At 40.4% G+C, this 23,696-nt stretch overlaps 1 protein-coding gene across 2 annotated transcripts in view; it reads right to left on the minus strand.

Annotated features, from left to right (window-relative positions):
• LOC149474301 (DAP3-binding cell death enhancer 1-like) overlaps window positions 1-23,696 on the minus strand; it is a 68,041-nt gene that overhangs the window by 23,570 nt on the left and 20,775 nt on the right. The window contains exons 3-8 of one of the 2 annotated variants that reach the window (XM_089652893.1): window positions 15,119-15,236; window positions 12,830-12,971; window positions 8,081-8,242; window positions 7,905-7,987; window positions 7,173-7,275; window positions 3,450-3,595 (exon numbers count right to left, since the gene is read on the minus strand). In XM_089652893.1, the coding sequence (XP_089509019.1) occupies window positions 3,450-3,595; window positions 7,173-7,275; window positions 7,905-7,987; window positions 8,081-8,242; window positions 12,830-12,971; window positions 15,119-15,236 (754 nt within the window). Of the gene's footprint in view, window positions 1-3,449; window positions 3,596-7,172; window positions 7,276-7,904; window positions 7,988-8,080; window positions 8,243-12,829; window positions 12,972-15,118; window positions 15,243-23,696 lie in introns of both variants that reach the window. The other variant, XM_089652832.1, reaches the window with a different exon arrangement.

Here is a 23,696-nt window from a genome sequence, read left to right on the forward strand (position 1 = left end):
ACAGATTAGATGAACTGAATTTATTCTCTCAAGATGAGGAGATTAAGGGGGGATATGATCAACATGTATAAATACATCAGTGGTTCATATAGTGAACTTGGTGTAGCGTTACGCATTTTAAGGTCATCACAGAGGACAAGGGGGCACTCTTTACGTCTGGAGGAAAAGATTTAATCTCCAAATACTGAAAGGCTTCTTCACGGTAATAAGAGCTGTGAAAATGTGGAATAGACTTCAACAGGTGGTTCTGGCTAGCTTATTAAAATTGTTTCCAAAAAGGCTTGGATTCTTTCCTAGATGCACATTATATAACTGGATACTAACATTTATAGGTAAAGTTGATCCATGGAATATCCGATTGTCTCTTGGGGAGGGTCAGGAAGGATTTTTTTTCCCCTGCAGGAGCAAATTGGATTATGCTTTATTTATTTGCCTTCCTCTGGATCAACTGTGGGTATAGGATTGAATAATTTTTTTTTCACATCTATTGGTTAAACGAGATGGATTTTTTTCAACCAGACTAACTATGTAACTAGGATACAGAGGACTTAATATTCATAACTACTAGGGATGCAAAGCACTGAACATAAGGGGTGGGCAACACAACAAGGCCAAAACATACAAAAAACAGGGGAACCCTACTACAAAGCAGCTTGCAGGGCATTCTGCCCAAAACTGGCATCCACAAAGGCAAGAACATCTACCTGACAGAACTTGGTAAATGTAAAAAGATGACAAGGCAGCAGGCTTACAAACTTGAACAACAGAAGTTTGATGCTGAATAGCTCAGGAAGCACTGATGCTCCCTGTTGAATGGGGAACTGGAAAAGGTGGAACCTCTATCATAATACCATAGGCCTGAGAAGTGAGCTGACAAATCCACCCAGAAACAGTGGATCAAGAAGCAACCTGACCCTTAGTAGGACCCTTAGGCAGTACAACCAGGCTATCAGAATGTCGAAACAAAGCTGTAGACTTGATAAATTTGAAGGATAAGGGAGAAAAAGGAGGCGCCACCTCAGTGCACAAAACAATAGATTTATTCACAAAGGGTTAAAAACCCTCACAGGATATTGAGTAGTATAAAGCTCATCTAGCAGTACAGTATCAGCCGCTCCTCTCCGCAGGTACCAGCAACCAGGATCCTGAGAGCTGTAGAATTGTGGAATTAGCATGGACACCTTGTGAGAACCAGAAAGTCAACACCAACCAGCGTGGAATGCACAACTCGATAGCTGTCAGGATCCCAGCTGGCAGTACCTGTGGGATAGAGAGGAGTGGCCAATACTGTACTAATAGATGAGCTTTATACTACTCAATATCCTGTAAGTGTTTTTAACTCTTTGTGAATAAATCTATTGTGTTAAAACTGCCCTTAGGTGGCACCTCCTTTTTCTCCCTTATCCTTCAATACACAGCTCGCTATACTGTGAGGATGGCAGCTGCTGATGAACCATTTATCTTCCAATAAGTCTTATGAACTTTATGGACCGTTTATGGTCACTAATTTCACCCAGTGACCCTCTGGTGTTTTATATGTTTGCTGGATACCATATCTTTTGTGTGCCGGATAATTCCTATTCTTCAGATAAATTTGAAAGCACTTTTTCTTTAGGATGCTTACGATTAGGACAAAAGATGGCAATCTAATTCAGGTGAAACAAAAAAAAAACATCCTAGGTAGGAAAGAGGACCAAGGCCTCAACACCACCTTATCCTGGTGAAGTACCAGGCAAGGTTCCTTAACCACTTGAGCTCCTGAGGATTTACCCCCCTTAATGACCAGGCCTCTTTTTGCTACTTGGCGCTGCACTAATTCAACTGATAATTGCGCGGTCATGCAATGCTGCACCCAAACAAAATTTACGTCCTTTTTTTCACACAAATAGAGCTTTCTTTCGGTGGTATTTGATCACCTGTGCTCTTTTTATTTTTCACGCTATAAACAAAAAAAGGCCAAAAATTTTGAAGAAAAACAATATTTTTTACTTTCAGCTATAAAAAATATATAGTAAACTGAAAGTTGGTTATAAATTTAGGCCAAAATGTATTCTGCTACATGTTTTTGGTAAAAAAAATCCCAATAAGTGTATATTGATTGCTTTTTGTGGAAGTTATAGCGTCTACAAACTATGGTATAAATACTGCAATTTACGCCATTTTTCTGCTATACAGCACTGCGCTAGTTTAACAGACAATTGCGCGGTCATGCAATATGGTACATAAATGAAATTTACATCCTTTTTTCCCCACAAATTGAGCTTTCTTTTGGTGGTATTTGATCGCCTGTGCGGTTTTTATTTTTTGCGCTTTAAAAAAAAAGGCTGACAATTTTGAGGAAAAAAAAACAATATTTTGGACTTTTTGCTATAAAACATGTCCAGTAAAAAAAAAAATGCAAAAATCAAATTTAGTCATAAATTTCTGCCAAAATGTATTCTGCGACATGTCTTTGCTAAAAAAAAAACCCAATACGTGTATATTAATTGGTTTACGTGAAAGTTATAGCATTTACAAATGGCGGGAAAGATACTGGGATTTTTAGGGTTTTTTTATACTGATAATGGCGGCGATCAGCGAATTATGGCGGCGATCAGGGACTTATGGCAGCGACCAGCGACTTATGGCGAGACTGCGGCGGACATTTTGACATTGGGGGGTACTGACTTGGGGTCACGGACATCCCCAAAAACACTAATACAGTGATCAGTGCAAAAAAAAAAAAAAAAAACTGACACTGTAGTAATGGCAATGGGGAGGAAGGGGTTAACTTTATTTAGCAGGGAAGGGTTATAGGAGTGAGGGTAGTGTTTTACTAGGGGGCGGGGGTGTGTACTGGGCGGGACAAGGCTGATCGAGAAAAAAAACTGTTCTTTCTCAATCAGCTCATCCTCGAGCTGACAGGGAAGTGACAGACAGCACAGCTACTGCAGCTGTGCTCTCTGTCACTGTTTGCCGCCGATCGCCGTTACATAGCCGCTAAGGAGCGGCTGTGACCCGGCGACTGACATCTGTGGCAGAGAACCGTGGGACAAATAGGGCGGCGGCCCCCTATTTGTTTACAAAACACACGTCTTAAAAGGTGGTTTTGCCTGTGAGTGCCGCCCTGCCGCCGTATATGTACAGTGGCTGGGCGGCATGCGGTTAAATGAAAGCACAGCCAACTCTGAGATCCTGCAAGCCAAGGTACAACCAGAAAGACCATCTTCCATGTAAGGAGGAGTAACAAGGGACTCACAAAGTTTCAAAAGGAGAATACATGACGCATTATGATCAAGGAATATATTGGCACAATAAATACAGATGTGCATTCAGAGCTCAGTAGAAATTATTTATTTTTTCACCTAATGGTTTACCAAGGAACAATTAAATAAGCCCTAATAAATCTATTAATAATATTTTGTACCGATGGGATTCATCACTACAATCAGTCACACAATGTCACATACTTTGGTCATGTCTTTGGCCACCCCTTTTCCTTTCTCATAGCACACAGCCGTGTTGTATTGGGCCTTGTTGTAGCCAGTTTCTGCGGATTCTTGAAAGAAGTGGAAAGCGGACTTGTAATCAGCACTGTCTCTGGCGCTGATGATCCCTGGAGAGATTGGTAAGAAATAAGAAATATCAACATATAGATATGATTAAAGGGCAAATCCAATCAGATACAGCTGCAGCACACATATAGGAACAAAACAGATTCAAACAAAAAATAAGGATGATCAATGTCTGCAATACTGCAAAATCCTGCTGCCTGCTCTTTGGGCTGATGGTGAGCATCATCACATTGGCACTCCCCATTTTAAGCCATCTCCTTCCTCAAAGTCCACATAAATACCTCCCTCTTTTGCCCTTCTCTTGAATTATTAAGTGTTCTTGCATGGCAAGACCACTTACTGTTATCTCACATACATATTCTTTTTATTATAGCCAAATTTACCACCCTAACTCCTCCCACAGTTTTTACACTACATAGACAGTAATATACCGAAACGTGCGGATTGTTCCTGATTGGTGTGCTATTACTTTGTGGAACGTTTCGCCGAATGCTTCACAAAATATCGGCATTTTTGTGGTGAAATTGGTCCCATAGGAATGAATGGCGGAATATTCAAAACTAGAGTGGGAGCTGACAAAAGCTAGAGTGTGAGCTGAAAATTCAGGAGATGATTTCTAAACTGCCATCACTCACTCATTTTCAAGCCCACCTACACAAATCTTATATCAAAACGTTAAGCTATCCCTGCTGCCACTAAAAATGTCCATGGCTAAGCCATAGTCCTGATAGTTTTCACAATATGACCATTTGTTTGCAACTCACGCCGCCCATTGACATTCATTGAAACTCCACTCTAGCCACCTCAAATTTGAAGGGCAATTTCTAAACTGCAACTGTGCCTTCATTTTTAATATTTCAGAGACATACTATGCATCAAAATGTAGGTCTGGGTCTTGTGATTCTCACTCTATCAAGCTTGCCATGTGCACTTTTTAAATTTGAACAATCAATTGGTTAGTGTAATGTTTACTATCTTTACTAACTCCTAACACTCCACACAGTTACTCTGCCCACTCCATAAAGTTACTCTGCCCAGTCCAACCTTTTCACAGTTACTCCAGACACTCCAAGCATCCAACAGTTACTCAAGCCACTCCACCCAGCTACTCCGCCCACTCCAGTTGTAGCCTACTGGTGGAGGCAAGAACACTTCACACAATTTCCACAGAAATTGTAGCTTTTCTAGTTAAAGATGATTTTTTCAGCACATTGTACAGGTACAGTTGTGTTCACAACAATAGCAGTGTGTTGAAAAAAGTGAATAAAGCTCAAAATCCTTCTAATAGCTTTTATTTCCATACACACAAATGCATTGGGAACACTACACATTCTATTCCAAATCAAAACATGAAGAAAAATATATCAAATTTGTGTTTCTCTAAAAAATTGAAGAAAAGTGAATATTAGACTGTTCAAAAAAATAGCAGTGTTTGTATTCTTCTTTACAAACTCAAACATTCACTATATAAACTGAAAAATGTTTGAAGATTTTGCTTTCCTTTCAATCATTTAATTAATATTTAGTTGTATAAGCACGGTTTCTGAGAACTGCTGTACATCTGTGTTGTATGGAGTCAACCAACTTCTGGCACCTGTGAACAGGTATTCCAGCCCAGGATGATTGGACTACATTCCACAGTTCTTCTCCATTTCTTGGTTTTGCCTCAGAAACTACATTTTTGATGTCACCCCACATTTTTTCTATTGGATTAAGATCTGGGGATTGGGCTGGCCACTCCATAACGTCAATCTTGTTGGTCTGGAACCAAGATGTTGCACGTTTACTGGTGTGTGTGTTTCGGGTCGTTGTCTTGTTGGATCACCCATTTCAAGGGCATTTCCTTTTCAGCATAAGGCAGCATGACCTCTGCAAGTATTCTGATGTATTCAAACTGATCCATGATCCCTGGTATGCGATAAATAGGCCCAACACCATAGTATGAGAAACATCCCCATATCATGATGCTTGCGCAACCATGCTTCACTGTCTTCACAGTGTACTGTGGCTTGAATTCAGTGTTTGGGGGTCGTCTGACAAACTATCTCCGGCCACTAGACCCAAAAAGAACAATCTTACTTTCATCAGTCCACAAAATGTTGCGCCATTTCTCTTTAGGCCAGTCAATGTGCTCTTTGGCAAATTGTAACCTCTTCAGCACATGTCTTTTTTTCAACAGTGGGACTTTGCGGGGGCTTCTTGCAGATAGCTTGGCTTCACATAGGCATCTTCTAATTGTAACAGTACTCACAGGTAACTTTAGACCTTCTTTGATCTTCCTGGAGCTGACTGTTGGCTGAGTCCTTGCCATTTTGGCTATTCTTCTATCCATTCGAATGGTAGTTTTTCGCTTTCTTCCACGTTTTTAAGGTTTTGGTTGCAATTTTAAAGCATTTGCGATCATTTTAGCTGAGCAGCCTATCATTTTCTGCACTTCTTTATATGTTTTCCCCTCTCCAATCAACTTTTTAATCAAGGTACGCTGTTCTTCTGAACAATGTCTGGAACGACCCATTTTCCTCAGAATTTCAGAGAGAAATGCACTGTAACCAGCATGTACAACATTTGCTGCCTTCCTTCCTTAAATAAGGGCAATAATTGCCACCTGTTTTTCAAAGAATGAATAACCTCACTAATAGAACTCCACACTGCTATTATTTTGAACATGCCCCTTTCAATTAGTGATTCAATTACACAGAATCAGCAGCATGCATGTCATGACTGTTGGGTCTGTTGGATTTCTATTACTCAACTACACCTGCTAGTAAATTATTTGCCATGTAGAAATATCATTTCTACCAAAAACAGTGATTGATCAGGTTAGTGATGTCTGACTGCTATTATTTTGAACTCAACTGTATATACACAGATTTCAAGTAAATTCAAAGTCAATTAAAACATTTGTGAATTAATACACGCCAAATCTATACCTTTTCTTTTAGGAGTGGTTCATACGTGAATGTGTGGTTCAGTGTGATTCAGTGCGGTGCGTTTTTCAGCCCATTCATTTGAATGATCTTAAATCACACTAGATCGCACCAAAAGTAGTGCACACACTACTTCTAAAAAGGCACTGCAACTGATTGCATGGTTCTGCAGTACCATAGGATGTGGTACAGGCAAGCACACTGTGTTTGTGTTGCCGTTATGGATACAATGACACCTGTAGCATATTGTATACCCAGTACATTTTGAACGTGTTGCGGGAGAAGCGCACAGATTGTGGATTTCCGGCACCATCTTCTGGTGTGAACAAGCCCTTAGTGCTTATGTAAGAAAACAGAAAAAGGTACAAGAAAAGCCTTTTTTCCCCATTTGGATAGACAAGGGAATGGTTTAAACTCCTGTTAAGACTTTTCCCATCTGTATACAAATGGGTTTTTTTTTCTTTACTTTTTGCAAAAGTAAAAAGAATTTGGCTGTGGATACATTTTAAACATAGTGGCTTAGAACTCTTGACTTGTAGCTGTCACCGGGGTCCAACTTTGGACATTATCTACTGTACATACAGTGTGGGTTGTATACTCTTCACATTTTAGGATTGGTTTCTTCTAAGTGCCCCAGACTCCCCACAATCCAGAAACACAATCATAGATAAAAGATATATACTGTACATACCAAATATGTTTAGCACTGTCGGTACACTGGTCTGTGTCAACTCCAACAAATGAGAGGCAGCAAGGTTTAATGATTCCACGTGGTCTTCTTTGGGCTCCCGTAGCTAAGAAAAGAGCAAAAACGGTCTATTAGTATATTTCAGTTCTTAATCATTAAAGCGGACCTTTCACCTTTTACTGCACTTTTGGTTATTCCCATCCTCATTAGTACACAATTGCTAACATTTTGTGTCTTGTGACCTGTATATAGTTTATTTTTGTCTCTCCACCTTCCCACTTCCTCAATGTTTGCCTAGCCAAGAGTAATGTACTGCCCGAACCCTTCTGGGAAATTCATGCCATACATCCCCAGGAGGCTGCAGGTCAGTAAATGCCAAAGTATCACAAGATTTTGCATCTGCATAGGTGTTGGCTCTACCAGCACAAAATCTCACGCTACCCCAGCACTTACCAGCCTTCAGGCTCCTAGGATGAGTGGCATGAATATCCCAAAAAGCTGCAGACAGCTGAAGAACCGTCACCAGGCAAAATGAGGAAGAGAGAGGATGAAGGACTAAATTAAACTATATTCAATTCACAATACATTAAATTGTGTAATAAGAGGAAGGGAGGTAATGATAAAGTGCAGTGAACGGTGGTCCGCTTTTACATGTTCCAGCATGTTCTGACGACTTACTGGGGAAAGCAAGAATAAAGAGTACTGTATATTCCATTATTGCTTCCGTAATATTACCTCATTAACAGGTCTTGATGTACTCTCTTCTGAACTATGGTCTAACCCATGTGAAGAGCCAAGGTTTACATCACTGCAGGAATCTATTATGTTAAGAAATGAATAAAACTGTCAACCATAAGTAAAAATTAACAGTGAACAAATTTTTAGTGTGCACAGTCTTCCACCTGCCATACCTTGCTCGACCAGATGATGGAGCAGGTCATTATCACTCGAGGAAGCTAAAGATGCACTCTCAAGAGAATTATCCACATCCTGCAGAGCAGCATCACTACGCAGCTGAGCGTTACTCCAAGTACTAGACTGGACATTCTTAGACAAAATGTGATTGCTGACGGCTACAACAAAAAGAAAAGAAATATATATTGTGTGAGAATCAACAATCCATTCTTTAAAATGCATCTTAAGAAAGCCAGTACACATATAGCCATGTATTCTTCAAGCCTGAACTGGCAATGTGTCTGGATCTCACATATGGATAAAATATGGTGTTATGAAGGTAAAATAATACAGTGATGTATTGATTTGAATTTGCGTTCCTACCATGTTTGCACTTACTTTACTTATCTCAGGCCATGATATGATATATGTTTCTTTAACTTCCACAACCAAATGGTAAGCAGTGAGTGACATCATGATGCCATGAGCTAGCATATTAATTACCCCTTCCCACTGAGCGTACACACATATGCGGCCTTACTGAAGTGATTTGCCTTCTGTGGGTCACATATGTGTGTACCTGTTTGTGCTGGTAGTGCACAGCTAGAAAAAAAGTCTGTAAAACAAAAACAAAAAGTGTTGCGTAAAAATAAATTAAAATAAAGATAAAATAGCTGGACCAGGGTTTATCTAGGTAATTGTTAGGATCAGGACCAAAAGGTCAGGGTCAAAGTGTTGAAGTCTTGGTTCACACATATGTGCTTCTAGGAACACGTGCCAATTGCACGCATTTCCCAACCTACAGGCAAAACGAGCTGCTCTTTAACAGATGAACGAACAGGGGTGCCACCGATTCTTAATGGCACCCTCATGCATCTGAAAATGCAGAGTGTTTTCAGGTGTGCAAAATCACATGGTGCAGCAGCCTAACGCCGCAGTTTTAAAAGAAGTTCGGGGACATGTTTCCTGCAGGTACAGCAGCCCATTAAAATGACCACTCAAGACAACAAATATAGAGCTAAATTCCAAAAATATGTTTGGGCCAATTTTCTCTTGGTAGCATAAAAAAAAAAAAAATTACCAACAAACGAAGACCAAATTTGTCCTGAAAAAACAAAACAAAAACAAAGTATAGTTCACCTGAATGCACTAAGTAGAAGTGAATATAGGTACGCTTTTACTAACACATGCTAAAGTTGCTAAGCTGGCTTCACGCATTAAGGTTTGTTTTACCTTTGCCATGAAGGGGTAAATATGAGGTGACATTTCCAAAGACAGTATAGCAAACCCTGCAATCAGACATGCATGAGGTTGCAGAGAACACTTCATATACAGTGGGTATGGAAAAGAATCAGCCCCCTTTAAAATTATCACATTGAATTACCCCCCTTTAAAATAATCACATTTTGTTGCTTTGCAGACCGAATTGAAGACGTACACAGTTTTTGTTTTATCCAGCTGCAGTTTCTTAGTGCAAATTATAATATCAAAGTGAAATATAAAACACCAACATGTCAGCCTTTTTTTTTTTTTTTTTTAAATTCAAAAACAGAATCACTGAGTTGGAAAAAGGATCACCCCCCTCTGAAATATGACTTTTACACTCAATCAGGTGTAGCTAATCATCTTCTCAATGGCACACAAAGCCATTTGACTTTCAACTGTGATCAGCTGTGCTCATTTTGATTAGCTCAGCATGAAAAGAGCTTTCCTGGAGCATTTCAGTCCCTGGTAGTGCAGCTGAAGCAAACAAGCAACCATGGGTGGCAAGGCACTGTCAAAAGATCTCCAGGATAATGTTGTGGACAGGTACAAGTCAGTAGATGGATACAAAAAAAATTCAAAGACTTTATCAATGCCTAGAAGCACAGTGAAGTCTATTATTAAGTGGAAGGTATTTGGTACAACACAGACCTTCCCTGAATCAGGATGTCGCTCTAAACTGGAAAGAGCCAGGGGGAAACTGGTCAGAGAGGGTACCAAGTGGCCTACAGCAACTCTGAAGCAGTTTCAGGAATTTATGATAAAGAGTGGTCATTGTGTGCATGTGACTACAATATTACAATTTCTCCACAAATGTGGCTTGTATGGGAGGGTTGCAAGAAAAAAGCCATTCCTCAAGAAAGGCCACATGCAGTCACGACTGAGCTTTGCCAAAACGCACTATGAAGATTCTGATGCCAGATGGAAAAAGGTGTTATGATCAGATGGGACTAAAATGTAATTATTTGTCCTCAACACAAAATATGTCTAGCAGAAATCCAATGCAGCTCACCATCCAAATAACACCATTTCTACAGTAAAGCATGAAGGTGGTAAGATCCTGTTATGGGGTGTTTCTCTGCAGCAGGGACTGGAGCACTTGTCAGGATAGAAGCAAAAGATGGATGGGGCAAAATATCATCAAATTCTAGAGGAAAAACTGCTGCCCTCTGCCTGAAAGCTGCCAATAGGAAGAAGGTTTACCTTCCAACATGACAATGACCCAAAGAACATAGAAAAAACACCACACAGTGGCTGAAGGCCAAAAAGGTGAATGTCCTTGCATGGCCTAGTCAGAGCCTAGACTTAGACCCCATTGCAAATCTGTGGAATGACTTAAAGACTGCAGTCCACAAGCGGGCACCATCAAATTTAACTGAACTTGCGCAGTTCTGCAAAGAAGAGTGGACAAATGTTGCAAAGTCTAGATGGGCAAAGTTAGTAGAGACAAATCCCAACAGACTAATGGCTGTAATTAAATCAATAGGTGGTTCAACAAAATACTGACACAGGGGGGTGATCCTTTTTCCAACTCAGTGATTCTGTTTTTGAATTTTTTCCGACATATTGCTGTTATATCTTTCACTTGAATGTTATAAGTTGCACTTAGTAAATATAGCTGGGTAAACCAAAAACTGTATGTCTGTCTTCATTTCAAGCAAAAAAACAACAAAATATGATTATCTCAAAGGGGCGATTCTTTTCTATACCCAATGTATGTTTGTAATATTGGGACTATCCTGAGTAATGAAAGTCCTGGCCTGAAGAACTGGCATTTTCACAAGTGGCAGTGTGATCCTGAAGTACTAAGCAATGAACATAAATGGATGGGATTTTTTTTTCTCATATACAGGTGAAACTAAAAAAAATTAGAATATCGTGCACAAGTTCATTTATTTCAGTAATGCAACTTAAAAAGGTGAAACTAATATATGAGATAGACTCATTACATGCAAAGCAAGATAGTTCAAGCCGTGATTTGTCATAATTGTGATGAATATGGCTTACAGCTCATGAAAACCCCAAATCCACAATCTCAGAAAATTAGAATATTGTGAAAAGGTGCAATATTCTAGGCTCAAAGTGTCCCACTCTAATCAGCTAATTAAGCCATAACACCTGCAAAGGGTTCCTGAGCCTTTAAATGGTCTCTCAGTCTGGTTCAGTAGGAATCACAATCATGAGAAAGACTGCTGACCTGACAGTTGTGCAGAAAACCATCATTGACACCCTCCATGAGGGAAAGCCTCAAAAAGGTAATTGCAAAAGAGGTTGGATGTTCCCAAAGTGCTGTATCAAAGCACATTAATAGAAAGTCATGTGGAAGGGAAAAGTGTGGAAGAAAAAAGTGCACAAGCAGCAGGGATGACTGCAGCCTGGAGAGGATTGTCAGGAAAAGGCCATTCAAAAGTGTTGGGGACTTTCACAAGGAGTGGACTGAGGCTGGAGTCAGTGCATCAAGAGCTACCACACACAGATGGATCCTGGACATGGGCTTCAAATGTCGTATTCCTCTTGTCAAGCCACTCCTGAACAACAAACTACATCAGAAGAGTCTTACCTGGGCTAAAGAAAAACAGACCTGGTCTGTTGCTCAGTGGTCCAAAGTTCTCTTTTCTGATGAGAGCAGCTTTTGCATCTCATCTGGAAACCAAGAACCAAGAGTATAGAGGAAGAATGGAGAGGCACACACTGCAAGATGCTTGAAGTCCAGTGTGAAGTTTCCACAGTCTGTGTTGATTTGGGGAGCCATGTCATCTGCTGGTGTTGGTCCACTGTGCTTTATTAAGTCCAGGGTCAATGCAGCCATCTACCAGGAGATTTTGGAGCACTTCATGCTTCCTTCCACAGACGAGCTTTATGGGGATGCTGACTTCATTTTCCAGCAGGACTTGGCACCTGCCCACACTGCCAAAAGCACCAAAACCTGGTTCAATGACCGTGGGATTACTGGTCTTGATTGACCAGCAAACTTGCCTGACCTGAACCCCATAGAGAATCTAAGGGGCATTGCCAAGAGAAAGATGAGAGACATGAGACTGAACAATGCAGAAGAGCTGAGGGCCGCTATTGAAGCATCCTGGTCTTCCATAACACCTCAACAGTGCCACAGGCCGATAGCGTCCATGCCACACCGCATTGAGGCAGTAATTGCAAAAGGGGCCCAAACCAAGTACTGAGTACATATGCATGCTTATACTTTTCAGAGGTCCGATATTGTTCTATGTACAATCCTTGTTTTATTGATTGCATGTAATATTCAAATTTTCTGAGATTGTGGATTTGCTTTGCATGTAATGAGTCTATCTCATATATTAGTTTCACCTTTTAAGTTGCATTACTGAAATAAATGAACTTTTGCACGATATTCTAATTTTTTCGAGTTTCACCTGTAAATTTCATGGCCTGCAGTGGGTCAGGAGTGGTAGAAATAAAGTAATGCTGTTAAAGAAACATAAAAAATTTGTATAACATATATATTTAATTAAGCACATACTACTTACACGATCTGCTGCACTGATAAAGAGATGAGAGGATCTGTTCCAGGTAACTGCGCCGTGAGCACCTGTCTTCCTGAGGTTTATTGGTGCGACAGTACAATGATGCCTGGCGAGCTAAATGCAGGAAAATCACAGCTGTGGCTCCCTGTGAGACACGAAGAAAGAGTGAAGACTAGTCACACACACTTAGTTTTATTAGTGAGGATGAGAAATAAAAGAGCTATACAAGGGCTCTAAATAAATTGGTTACACCTTAGTTGGCTCAGCGGCCCTTTGGCACTTACTATGCAGTCCTTGGGGCTACTGCAGACACTAGTGTTTTGATGCTTACACAAGCAAGTGAAGGAAAAATAATCTTTAGACTGGCTTCTTGTAGTTAAAGTGCTTGTAAACCTCTGGAATGAAAAATGAACAAAGCGTATCCTTCTATGTGTACCTGCCTCGTCAGTATCCTCCACCCCTCTTCCATATCACAGTCCTTGGTCAACCCAATGTTAAATCAGAGCCCTCAGCCCCCCCCCCCCCCCCACCCATTTTCACTTTAGAGTCCTCACCCAAACCTGGCCATCCCTTCTCTAATTTTCCATCAAAGTTTCCCCTTTCACATCACAGTCCTCAGTCCCACACTTTAAAATCAGGGTCCTCAAGCCCCCCCCCACACACACACACACACACACACACACATGCTTTTTCACTTCACAGTCCTCGTCCCAATCCCCCTCCCCCTTACCTAATTTCACATCAGAGTCCTCTAGATAGTATATATTCCTATGGAGAGTCCTCTAGAAGGGCATAGGACACAAACATGCTACAAGACTTGCCTATCAGTGATGTCTCTTTAGCAATATATGAAGGTTTACTTTAGTAAGCAACATTGGGAACCTAAGAAGATTGGGGGAGATTTTTCTGCTAGCACCCGAAAAACCACATGAAGACTAAGTTGAGGAAAAACAAACACATTGGGTAGAGTTGTGCTATACAGGGTCTGTGCAAGGCACAGCAACCACAAAGATTTCACTTACCATTTTTCTAGTCCCACTAAAGATAATGAACAAAGGAAATAAATTCTAAGGGTGAAACTGATATTTTCAACCTCGCTGTAAATATTTTTCTGGTTTAGCTACTGTTATTTTTTGTTAAGTTTCAAAAGGCATATGCTAGTTTACAATCTATGCAACACATTTTTTAGCTGAAGTTGTATCTCCAAATAATCGTCATGTCTTTACATGTTCATTCATAACTTCCCTCATCGCCTTTTAGAGTATACCCCATATGTTATACTTTTTCATCCTTGCATGGAAAAGGGTGACCATATTCAGGCCTGGTAATACTATAGGTGCAAAATGCAGAAAGTGAAGGTGCTCAGTAAATCTCAGGGTGGTGCTGGAGACATAATTCTTAACAAACAAATTGCTATTGTTATGTCCCTACTCCTACACACTTGTATTGAAACACACCTGTCGTCGGCAAATTGAAGACACCCTATGTAATCCAAAGTTTCTGAAAGTGGATATTTGAACACTGTAAAACAAGTGCTCTGACCTCCATGTGAAAATCTTTACAGAGTAACTCCATTTTTGTTGAGAAAAAAAAAATTCCCCTCTGGGTGATCTATGTACATGGCAAGGATTTTAACAAACTTTGTTACAGATTCCTACCTTGTTATTCTGAAGAGGCATGTGTTTGTTTATCTGTGTCCATGTACAGAGTGAATCTAATAGGCATGATTTTATAGTTCTCAATCAGCTGCTGCACTTGCAGTGTCTAATTAGGAAAGTGGCTGGGTCTGCACCCCTTTCGACATGATTTCCCTTTGGGAGTAGCTCACTGAAATGAAGTTGTTGCAGGGGAATCCCAAAATCTGACTTGTATCTATTGCAGAAAAATCAGTGAGCCAATCACAAAAACAGGAAATTACATTTGTGGGGTGGTGTTCTGTATACCATCTTTGTACAGAACACCTCCAGGTTGCCATATTGCATTTCACAGAAAACTACAGCGCTGCAGACTGAAAAGGAAAGGTAATTTTTAATAACAATTACATTATGACTTCAGTCACAACTGTATACGCTATATTATTTTTGTTTTAGTTGCTATTTTTTCGCACAAAAGTGGAGTTACCCTTTAAGCCTGTTGACTGGCAGTTCAGGTACTGAGCACTGATGCATTGTGTGAGGCTTGAAGAATGCTGGAATATCTTGGATTTTAAACGGGGCTGCATTTGGAGTGTAGTGACAAGCACTGAAATGTAACCTACCTGTCCAAATATTAATAAAGTATAGGTTAACTTACCACGCTAAATGCATTCAGTACAGTATACTGTGGCAGCTGACCAGTGCAAAACTGAAAGTTCCCCCTTTTCTTATGTTTCTGTTCATTCTGACCACTGTGCGCACCTGATGATTGGGAGCTGTAACTGAAACAGAGATAGGTAAGCAGACATGAGAAATGTAAAAAAAAATTTATAGATAGAATATAACTCAGTCCATAGTTTACATGGCACTTCCGTTTTCCTTTGTAGAATCTTCTGTTTGCTTTTGCTCATAGTTAGAACAATAGTTGAAGGATCAATATAATCCGCATAGAGCAGCCATGTATCACAAAGAAGATACTTTATGCTCACGTTATATCCATATATACAGTGGACTGATGCAATTTCCTCATAACATCAATTCACACCTCACCCAAGAAGCCTAAAAAATGTTGCAAAAATGATACCACGTGAAAAAAGCTCAAACTATCATATAAAATGTGTAAATATGCATACAAAAATAGTGTTGTTACCCCTTTATAAATGAATGACCCAATTACAAAGAGTGTCTGAAAAACTTAAATATATAGATTCAAAGTGGCGCTACACCCTACAAAAATGTTATCGCATAAGTGGACTCAATATGTAAAAATATCAAAAATTATACTAAAACAAATAACTCAAAAGAAATTTAAGTCCAAATTATACAAGTCCACCACATAAATGTGTATTAAAAGTTCCACCATAAGTGTCCCAAAAAATCCACATCCATCTCCCACTGTTCAGTTCTCATAATAGCCACTCCCAAAGTGAGGTTTATCTCACTCACCATAAATCAATGCCTCACATTAAAGATGATTGCTTTTTTACTATGGTTCGCTCTCGACACTACATCAATCTTTCTGCTCCAAGTAGTAATACCTCTTTAAACAAACCTTCTCCTCCCAGCAAGTATCCATAAAAAATAAGAGCTCACAATAATGCCCAAGCCAATTTTCAGCTTTTAATGCTGTCGCATTTTGAATGACAATTGCGCGGTCATGCAAAATTGTACACATATGACATCTGTATAATTTTTTTCATACAAATAGAGCTTTCTTTTGGTGGTATTTAAATGCCCTTTCGTTGGGCATTTTATTTTTTGCGCTATAAACAAAAAAACAGCAAAAAATTTGAAAAAAAAAAGTTATTCTTTGTTTCTATTTTAAAATTTTGCAAACAGGTAATTTTTCTCCATCACTGATGTGCGTTGATGAGGCAGCACTGATGGGTAGCACTGATGAGGTGGCACAGATAGGCAGCATTGATAGGCAGCACTGATGGGTGGTACTGCAGGCACAGGTGGGTGGCACTGCTGGGCACTGATCATCAGTGCCCTGATGATCAGTTCCGATGCCTTCGCTGACAATTGCCGTTTCTCGGCAGTACTTTCTTCATGCTGTGACAGCGTGAGGAAAGTGCAGCCGATAACCGGCAACCATATTTACCCGGTGATCTGCTGTGTCATTGGACACGTGTTAACAGGCCACCGTGATTGGCCGTTTACCGTACCATGTGATCAGCTGTGTCCATAGGGCACAGCGATCACCGGCAGGGTGTGCGGAGGAGAAGGAGGGGGGGGGGCATGTTCTGGAATAACATCCATGGATGTCGTCCCAGAACTAGACAACCGCGCTGTAGCCATCCTTTGACTATAGCGCAGTTGGAAACTGGTTAAAAAGCCATATATGTAGCAAATTTACCTTTAATTGCCATTTTAACCTGTCTCTGTCACCTTGTGAGTCTGTACAAAGGTCAAACATTGCAGGGTATGTAAACATTTGATCAGGGCCATTTGGCCGATTTCTGTTATCATTAGGATTTAAACAGGAGCCAAATAACTATGTGCTAAAAAATGGCTTCATTTGTTATTCCCAGTTCTTTCCTATTAACTAAAAAACAGGTATTCAGCCTGTGTCTGCAATGCGGCCTTATACCAGGCAGTGTTGTATTAAGGGAAGTGTTATTCCTTTTAGTGATCCACGATGTGCCTTCATTCCAATGTTTTACACTGCTATCACCTAGTCTCCAGGATAACTTCTATACCCCTGAGTTGCCCACTTAAGAGTAGCTGTGCTTTTTTTCCATTGTATTCGTTTACCAGCATCCTGTGTAGAGGTTGCTTATTTTTTATCTCGTAAATATTGTTATATTAGCATGTCTTATGTATCATTTATGATCTTCTTGTGAGACATTATTGCTATTTCTGTACTGAGGCAGTTTGTTGGGTAGGATACTTTTTGTAAATAAAGAATTTGAAAGAAAAAAAAAATGGCTTCATATGATCACTATCCTTAAATAAAAGACATGAACAGTCATATTTTCAATATAAACGCCAAGATTTCATAATTTCTGCTAGAGTGTGGAAACTTTTGAGGAGAAGCTGTTAACTCCCTTTATGATCCCTGCACCTGTTTTACATATTCATTCTATTCTGTCCAATCTGTTGGACCTTCCTAGTCTTTATGCATATGTGGGCTGCATGACCTGCCTATTAAATTTAAAGATTATTTTAAAGACCTATCCCGCTATCATATATCCATTTTCCCCAGAAGAGCAAGTAGTTTCCTTGTTCCAAATGAAAATGAAGGCTGTTGCTTACAGTAACAAACCAGGTAAAACCTTTGACTCACAAACATGTACTTCTGAAGTAAAACAAGCACAAAGTTGATCTGTGCAACAACTGCTGTTTTCATAAATCAATTACGCTGATCCACAAATAGCAAATATATAAAATAAAGACTGTCTGTATAGCACCAGAGCATTCTGCTATTTTCCGCTGCAGCAAAATATATTATTCTTATTGAATCGAAATTATTTTGTAAGAAGGAAATGCATGATAGACATAAGGGGAGTTTGTATTCATGTTAAGCTGTGAGGAACAAGGACAGGATCATTAAACAGTACAGGCCTCTCATTTTACAGGAGAATGGGGTGATACCCATAACCATTATTGCTTTTTGATTTGTTACTGCTCATTACCTCCCAAGCACTGTGCAAGAGGTGACCTTTCCTTCAGAACATTGTAAAGCCATTCACCTATTGCTCTGCTGGCAGGATGACTGGTGAAATGGACTTTCCCAGTATTACTGAAGAATTGTCAGTTTTGCTGTATATAGAGCATAAAATCCATAAAGACACATATCCTTCTGTGGAATCCTCATTAGGGATGATGTATGAGGTCTGGAGAAAAGAAAAGTGTCTGGGCTGTTGATAACAGCAGCATATTCCGACTATCTGCTTTTTAATGGGAAAAATGACAGCTGGCATCTTATTCATCGTTACGGCCAACGAAAACACCTTTGATACAGTATTTGCAAAGCTGCCCATTTCTTCTCAGCTTACAATACCAGCTTTTCCTCTGTTCGGCTGCAATACGGTCATACTTTTTTACAAGACTGCTCATGGTTGGAAGTAGACATGAGGTCCTTTAAAATATCCCTTGCTGGCTAGCCAAGATCTGAAGATGCTACAAGCGCTCAGAGCTCAGCCAACGGGTCTCTAACAGGGCACATGAGGCTTACCATGTCATTCTTTTTGGAACACAGGCACCGTAATGTAAAAGGGCAAGTGCTGGACAGCAGAGCCGGCGCTCCTACTAGGCAAAGTAGGCGGCCGCTCAGGGCGCACTGCCACCTAGAGGTGCCTGGGCGCAGCTCAGGCTGGGTGCTCTCGCTGTGTGGGACGCCGCCACGTCATGAATGATCATTCAGCTGAGGGGCGGGGCAGCAGAGGGGAGGGAGAAAAGACAGCAAAAGATGCCAGGTGTCTTGGGCCAGTGTAGCAGCTGAGCTGCAGCTCCCTCCAGTGTTCTTCTCAGATTCAATTCCTTACTGCAAGCCAGCTGGTGGCTGCTGATCACTGTGGAGTTCCTGCCCTTCTCTTCCCATTCATCAGCGGAGGCGGAACAGCGTCTGCAGAGGAAGGTAATATCTGTCTTGGATGTCTTGTGTCTGTGAGCCCGCTGGCCTGCCATCCATCACATGTGATATGTGTCAGTGAGAGATGACATTATGATCCCAAAGCCTGCTCTTCTAGTTGAGCTTGCTGATCTATGTCAGTGTTGGTGTGTTGTGTCGGATCTGTCACTGTGTGGGATCGCGTGGTTCAGGTGTTCTCTGTGTGTGTGTGTGTGTGTGTGTGAGCTGGGCTGCCTGATGTCACAGCGTTTTATCTCCCTCCTTTGCCTGGGGGAATTCAAGCCCAGGATCTGTCAGTGTGGATCCATCATCCTCCACTCACTGCAACTGTCACCCTGCCACTGTCCACCACAGATACAGTCCATCCGTGACACTGATTTTGTCTTTAATATTGGTGCTGGTGGCACTTATTTTATTGCAAATTAAAAGAAATTTAGCAGTTTCATGTTTTGTTGATTTAATATTTTTTTACTGTTTTTATTTAAATTTTTTTAATTCATTTATTTTGTTGGGGGGCGCAAGTAGCTGGTCTTGCCTAGGGTGCAAAATAGTCTAGCACCAGCCCTGCTGGACAGGTTAAGGTGTGTGTTTCTATCACACACTTACCTATAAAAGACACTCTACATCCTATATACGGAATAAAGCATAACTACACAAAACTTTTATTTCCAGTGTTGGATAGAGCAGGGAAGGGTTAGAACCTCTGTTACATTTTTATGGATGTTTGTGTTCTTTTTGGGGAGACCCAACCTCACTATTGGTTGCAAAAACCTCAGTCACTGGAGGAGAAAGTGAGGTGGATTTATTATTATACAGGATTTACAGTTAGGTCCATATATATTTGGACACAGGCACAATTTTAGTTTTTTTCAGGTATTTACCAAAACATATTCAAGCTATAGTTAGATAATGGATATGGGCATGTACATCCAAACTGGAGGAAAGGTTTAGGAATTACAGCTCTTAAGAGTACACAATATTAATTCCTAAAAATAAATAAATCAATATAAAATATTATAATATACAATAGTGACAAAAAATAAGTGCCAAACTAAGATTCCAAAAAGAAATCTATCACCCATTTAAGAAATACGTGTACCGACATATAAATAATATGTGACTACTATTTCACACAAACATATGGATAGTGTACACACATCTACTAAAATTAAGCCAAAAAATCCAAACTTAATCCAATGAGGGAACTCTTAGCAGTGCTCACACAGTGCCAAAAAAAATGAAAATTTATAAATGTGTCCTCCTTGATGAAAGACAATCTTAAACAATGTCTTTTTGTGGAAATGAATAAAATCATGCAGTGTGCAACAGTGATAATTAAATAAATCCGTGACTGTGCCAAACTCTTCTCCTGTTAACGGCTAGATTGCCTCCTCACCTCCTCCTAATGACCCCAAAGGGGCCAACAGGCTTGCAGGATCACCCTGGATCCTTGATTTATAATGGCCAGCAGCTTCCTTCCTTCCCTGGATCTCCTTTGTGGGGCTCCTAGTGCCCCTGATCAGTCAAGGTGGTTCTGAAGGATAATAGCTCACCAATCCAGTGAGCCAAGAAAAACCTCTAAGTGTAGTACTTTAGTAAACTTTGTTTATTCAAAGAGTAAAGAGTATCACTCACATTACAAGCAGTCCTCCTTCCTCACTGATGTGTGGGTATACTGCATGTGAATGGGACTTCCTGGGTGTAGCAAAATGGCGTCGCACGCCGGAAGGGCGTCACCACGCACCGGAACTACGGACTCGCGAACCTACGCGTTACGTCACCGTCTGCTCGTGACTTCCTCGGGGTATACCCTGAGGAAGTCACGAGCAGACGGTGACGTAACGCGTAGGTTCGCGAGTCCGTAGTTCCGGTGCGTGGTGACTCCCTTCCGGCGTGCGACGCCATTTTGCTACACCCAGGAAGTCCCATTCACATGCAGTATACCCACACATCAGTGAGGAGGGAGGACTGCTTGTAATGTGAGTGATACTCTTTACTCTTTGAATAAACAAAGTTTACTAAAGTACTACACTTAGAGGTTTTTCTTGGCTCACTGGATTGGTGAGCTATTATCCTTCAGAACCACCTTGACTGATCAGGGGCACTAGGAGCCCCACAAAGGAGATCCAGGGAAGGAAGGAAGCTGCTGGCCATTATAAATCAAGGATCCAGGGTGATCCTGAAAGCCTGTTGGCCCCTTTGGGGTCATTAGGAGGAGGTGAGGAGGCAATCTAGCCGTTAACAGGGGAAGAGTTTGGCACAGTCACGGATTTATTTAATTATCACTGTTGCACACTGCATGATTTTATTCATTTCCACAAAAAGACATTGTTTAAGATTGTCTTTCATCAAGGAGGACACATTTATAAATTTTCATTTTTTTGGCACTGTGTGAGCACTGCTAAGAGTTCCCTCATTGGATTAAGTTTGGATTTTTTGGCTTAATTTTAGTAGATGTGTGTACACTATCCATATGTTTGTGTGAAATAGTAGTCACATATTATTTATATGTCGGTACACCTATTTCTTAAATAGGTGATAGATTTCTTTTTGGAATCTTAGTTTGGCACTTATTTTTTGCCACTATTGTATATTATATTATTTTATATTGATTTATTTATTTTTAGGAATTAATATTGTGTATTAGACACAGTTCTTTAAGAGCGCTACACTGTTTTCTATGATTTATTGACACTGTTTTGGTATCAGTTCTTGAGTGTTGGCAGCTGTAGAATAGGTTCTGTACTTCCATCTCATAGCGCAGGAGGATTTTTGACTATTTGTGTAAGCTCTTAAGAGTAGACATCCCCCTTTTTCAAGGGACCAGAAGTAATTGGACAATTGAATATAATCATAAATAAAATGTTCATTTTTAAAATTTTGTAGAGAATCCTTTACTAGCAATGACTGCCTGAGGTCTGGAACCCATGGACATTACCAAAGACTGTGTTTCCTCCTTTCTGATGCTTTGCCAGGCTCTAACTGCAGTTGTCTTCAGTTGTTCTTTGTGGGTCTTTCTGACTTTAGTTTTGCCTTCAGCAAGTGAAATGCATGCTCAAATAGGTTGAGATCAGGTGATTGACTTGGCCATTGCAGAATATTTCACTTCTTTTACTTCAAAGGCTCCTGAGTTGCTTTTGCAGTGTGTTTTGGATCATTGTCCATCTGTACTGTGAAAAGCCGTCCAATCAACTTTGCTGCATTTGGCTGAATCTGGGCTGACAGTATACTTCTAAACACTGCAGAATTCATCCGTCTGCTTCTGTCACATCATCAATAAACACCAATGACCCAGTGCCACTGGAAGTCATGCATGTCAATGCCGTCACACTGCCTCCACCATGTTTTACTGATGACGTTGTGTGCTGTGGATCATGAGGTGTTTGAAGCCTTCTCCACACTTTTTTCTTCCTGTCATTCTGGTACAGATTAACCTTAGCTTCATCTGTCCAAAGGATGCTTTTCCAGAAATGGTCTGGCTTTTTTAGATGTTTTTTGTCAAGGTTTACTCTGGCTTTTCTATTCTACAGACCTATGAATGGTTTGCACCTTGTGGTGAACCCTCTGTATTTGCTCTCGTGAAGTCTTCTCTTGATTGTAGACTTTGACAATGATACGCCCACCTCCTGGAGTGTCCTTCACTTGTCTGGATGTCGTGAATGGGTTTTTCTTTACCATATAGAGGATCCTGCGATCATCCACCACTGTTGTCTTTGGTGGATGTTCATACCTTTTTATGTTGCTGAGCTCACCAGTGCATTCTTCTTTCCTCAGAATGTACCAAACGGTTGATTTGGCCACTCCTAATGTTGCTGCTCTCTGATGGATTTGTTTAGTTTTTGAAGCCTTACAATGGCCTGTTTCACTTGCATGGAGAACTCTTTTGAACTCAAGATGTAGGTTCACAGCAATAGATTCCAAATGCAAATACCACACTTAGAATCAACTCCAGACATTTTACCTGCTTAATTGATGAAGAAATAATGAAGGAGTTGCCCACACCTAGCCATGAAACCGCTTTTGATGCAATTATCCAATTACTTTTGGTCCCTTGAAAAAGGGGGGGGGGGGTGACTACTCTTAAGAGCTGTAATTCCTGAACCCTTCCCCCAATTTGGTTGTACATACCCTCAAATTAAACCTGAGATTGTGTACTTTCATCCCATATCCATTCTATAACTATAGCATGAATATGTTTTGGTAAATACCTGACAAATCTAAAATTGTGCCTGTGTCCAAATATATATGGACCTAACTGTATATAGAACCAATAGTTTGTGCAGCGCTTTCCAATATAAAGGGGGACAGTACAATTACAATACAGTTTTATACAGAAAGAAAAGGAGGGTCCTGCTCATGGAGCTTACAATCTAAAGGTGGAATCCAAAATTTCACAGACTTAGAGGACAGTGACAATAGTCCAGGGTGGGATTCTGGTAAAATTTCAACTTGCTTCCTTCGGACAGGAATTGCAGTTTCTAGCCCTTCCTACTCTATCCAAAATTGCAGGAAAAAAAAAAGTCACTACTGCCTTCGGAAGTGCTAAATTAAGGCTTACCTGTAGGTACAGTAAATATTGCCTAAATGTGCACTGTTTAAGGGATATTTACTTTAGCAGAGCCCAACTCGTGATGTGTACAATCACACCACAGGTCGGCAG

Source organism: Staurois parvus, unplaced genomic scaffold (genome assembly GCF_062004578.1).
Source record: "Staurois parvus isolate SC_StPar_1 unplaced genomic scaffold, SC_StPar_1.0 ptg000006l, whole genome shotgun sequence".
Lineage (NCBI taxonomy): Eukaryota > Metazoa > Chordata > Amphibia > Anura > Ranidae > Staurois > Staurois parvus.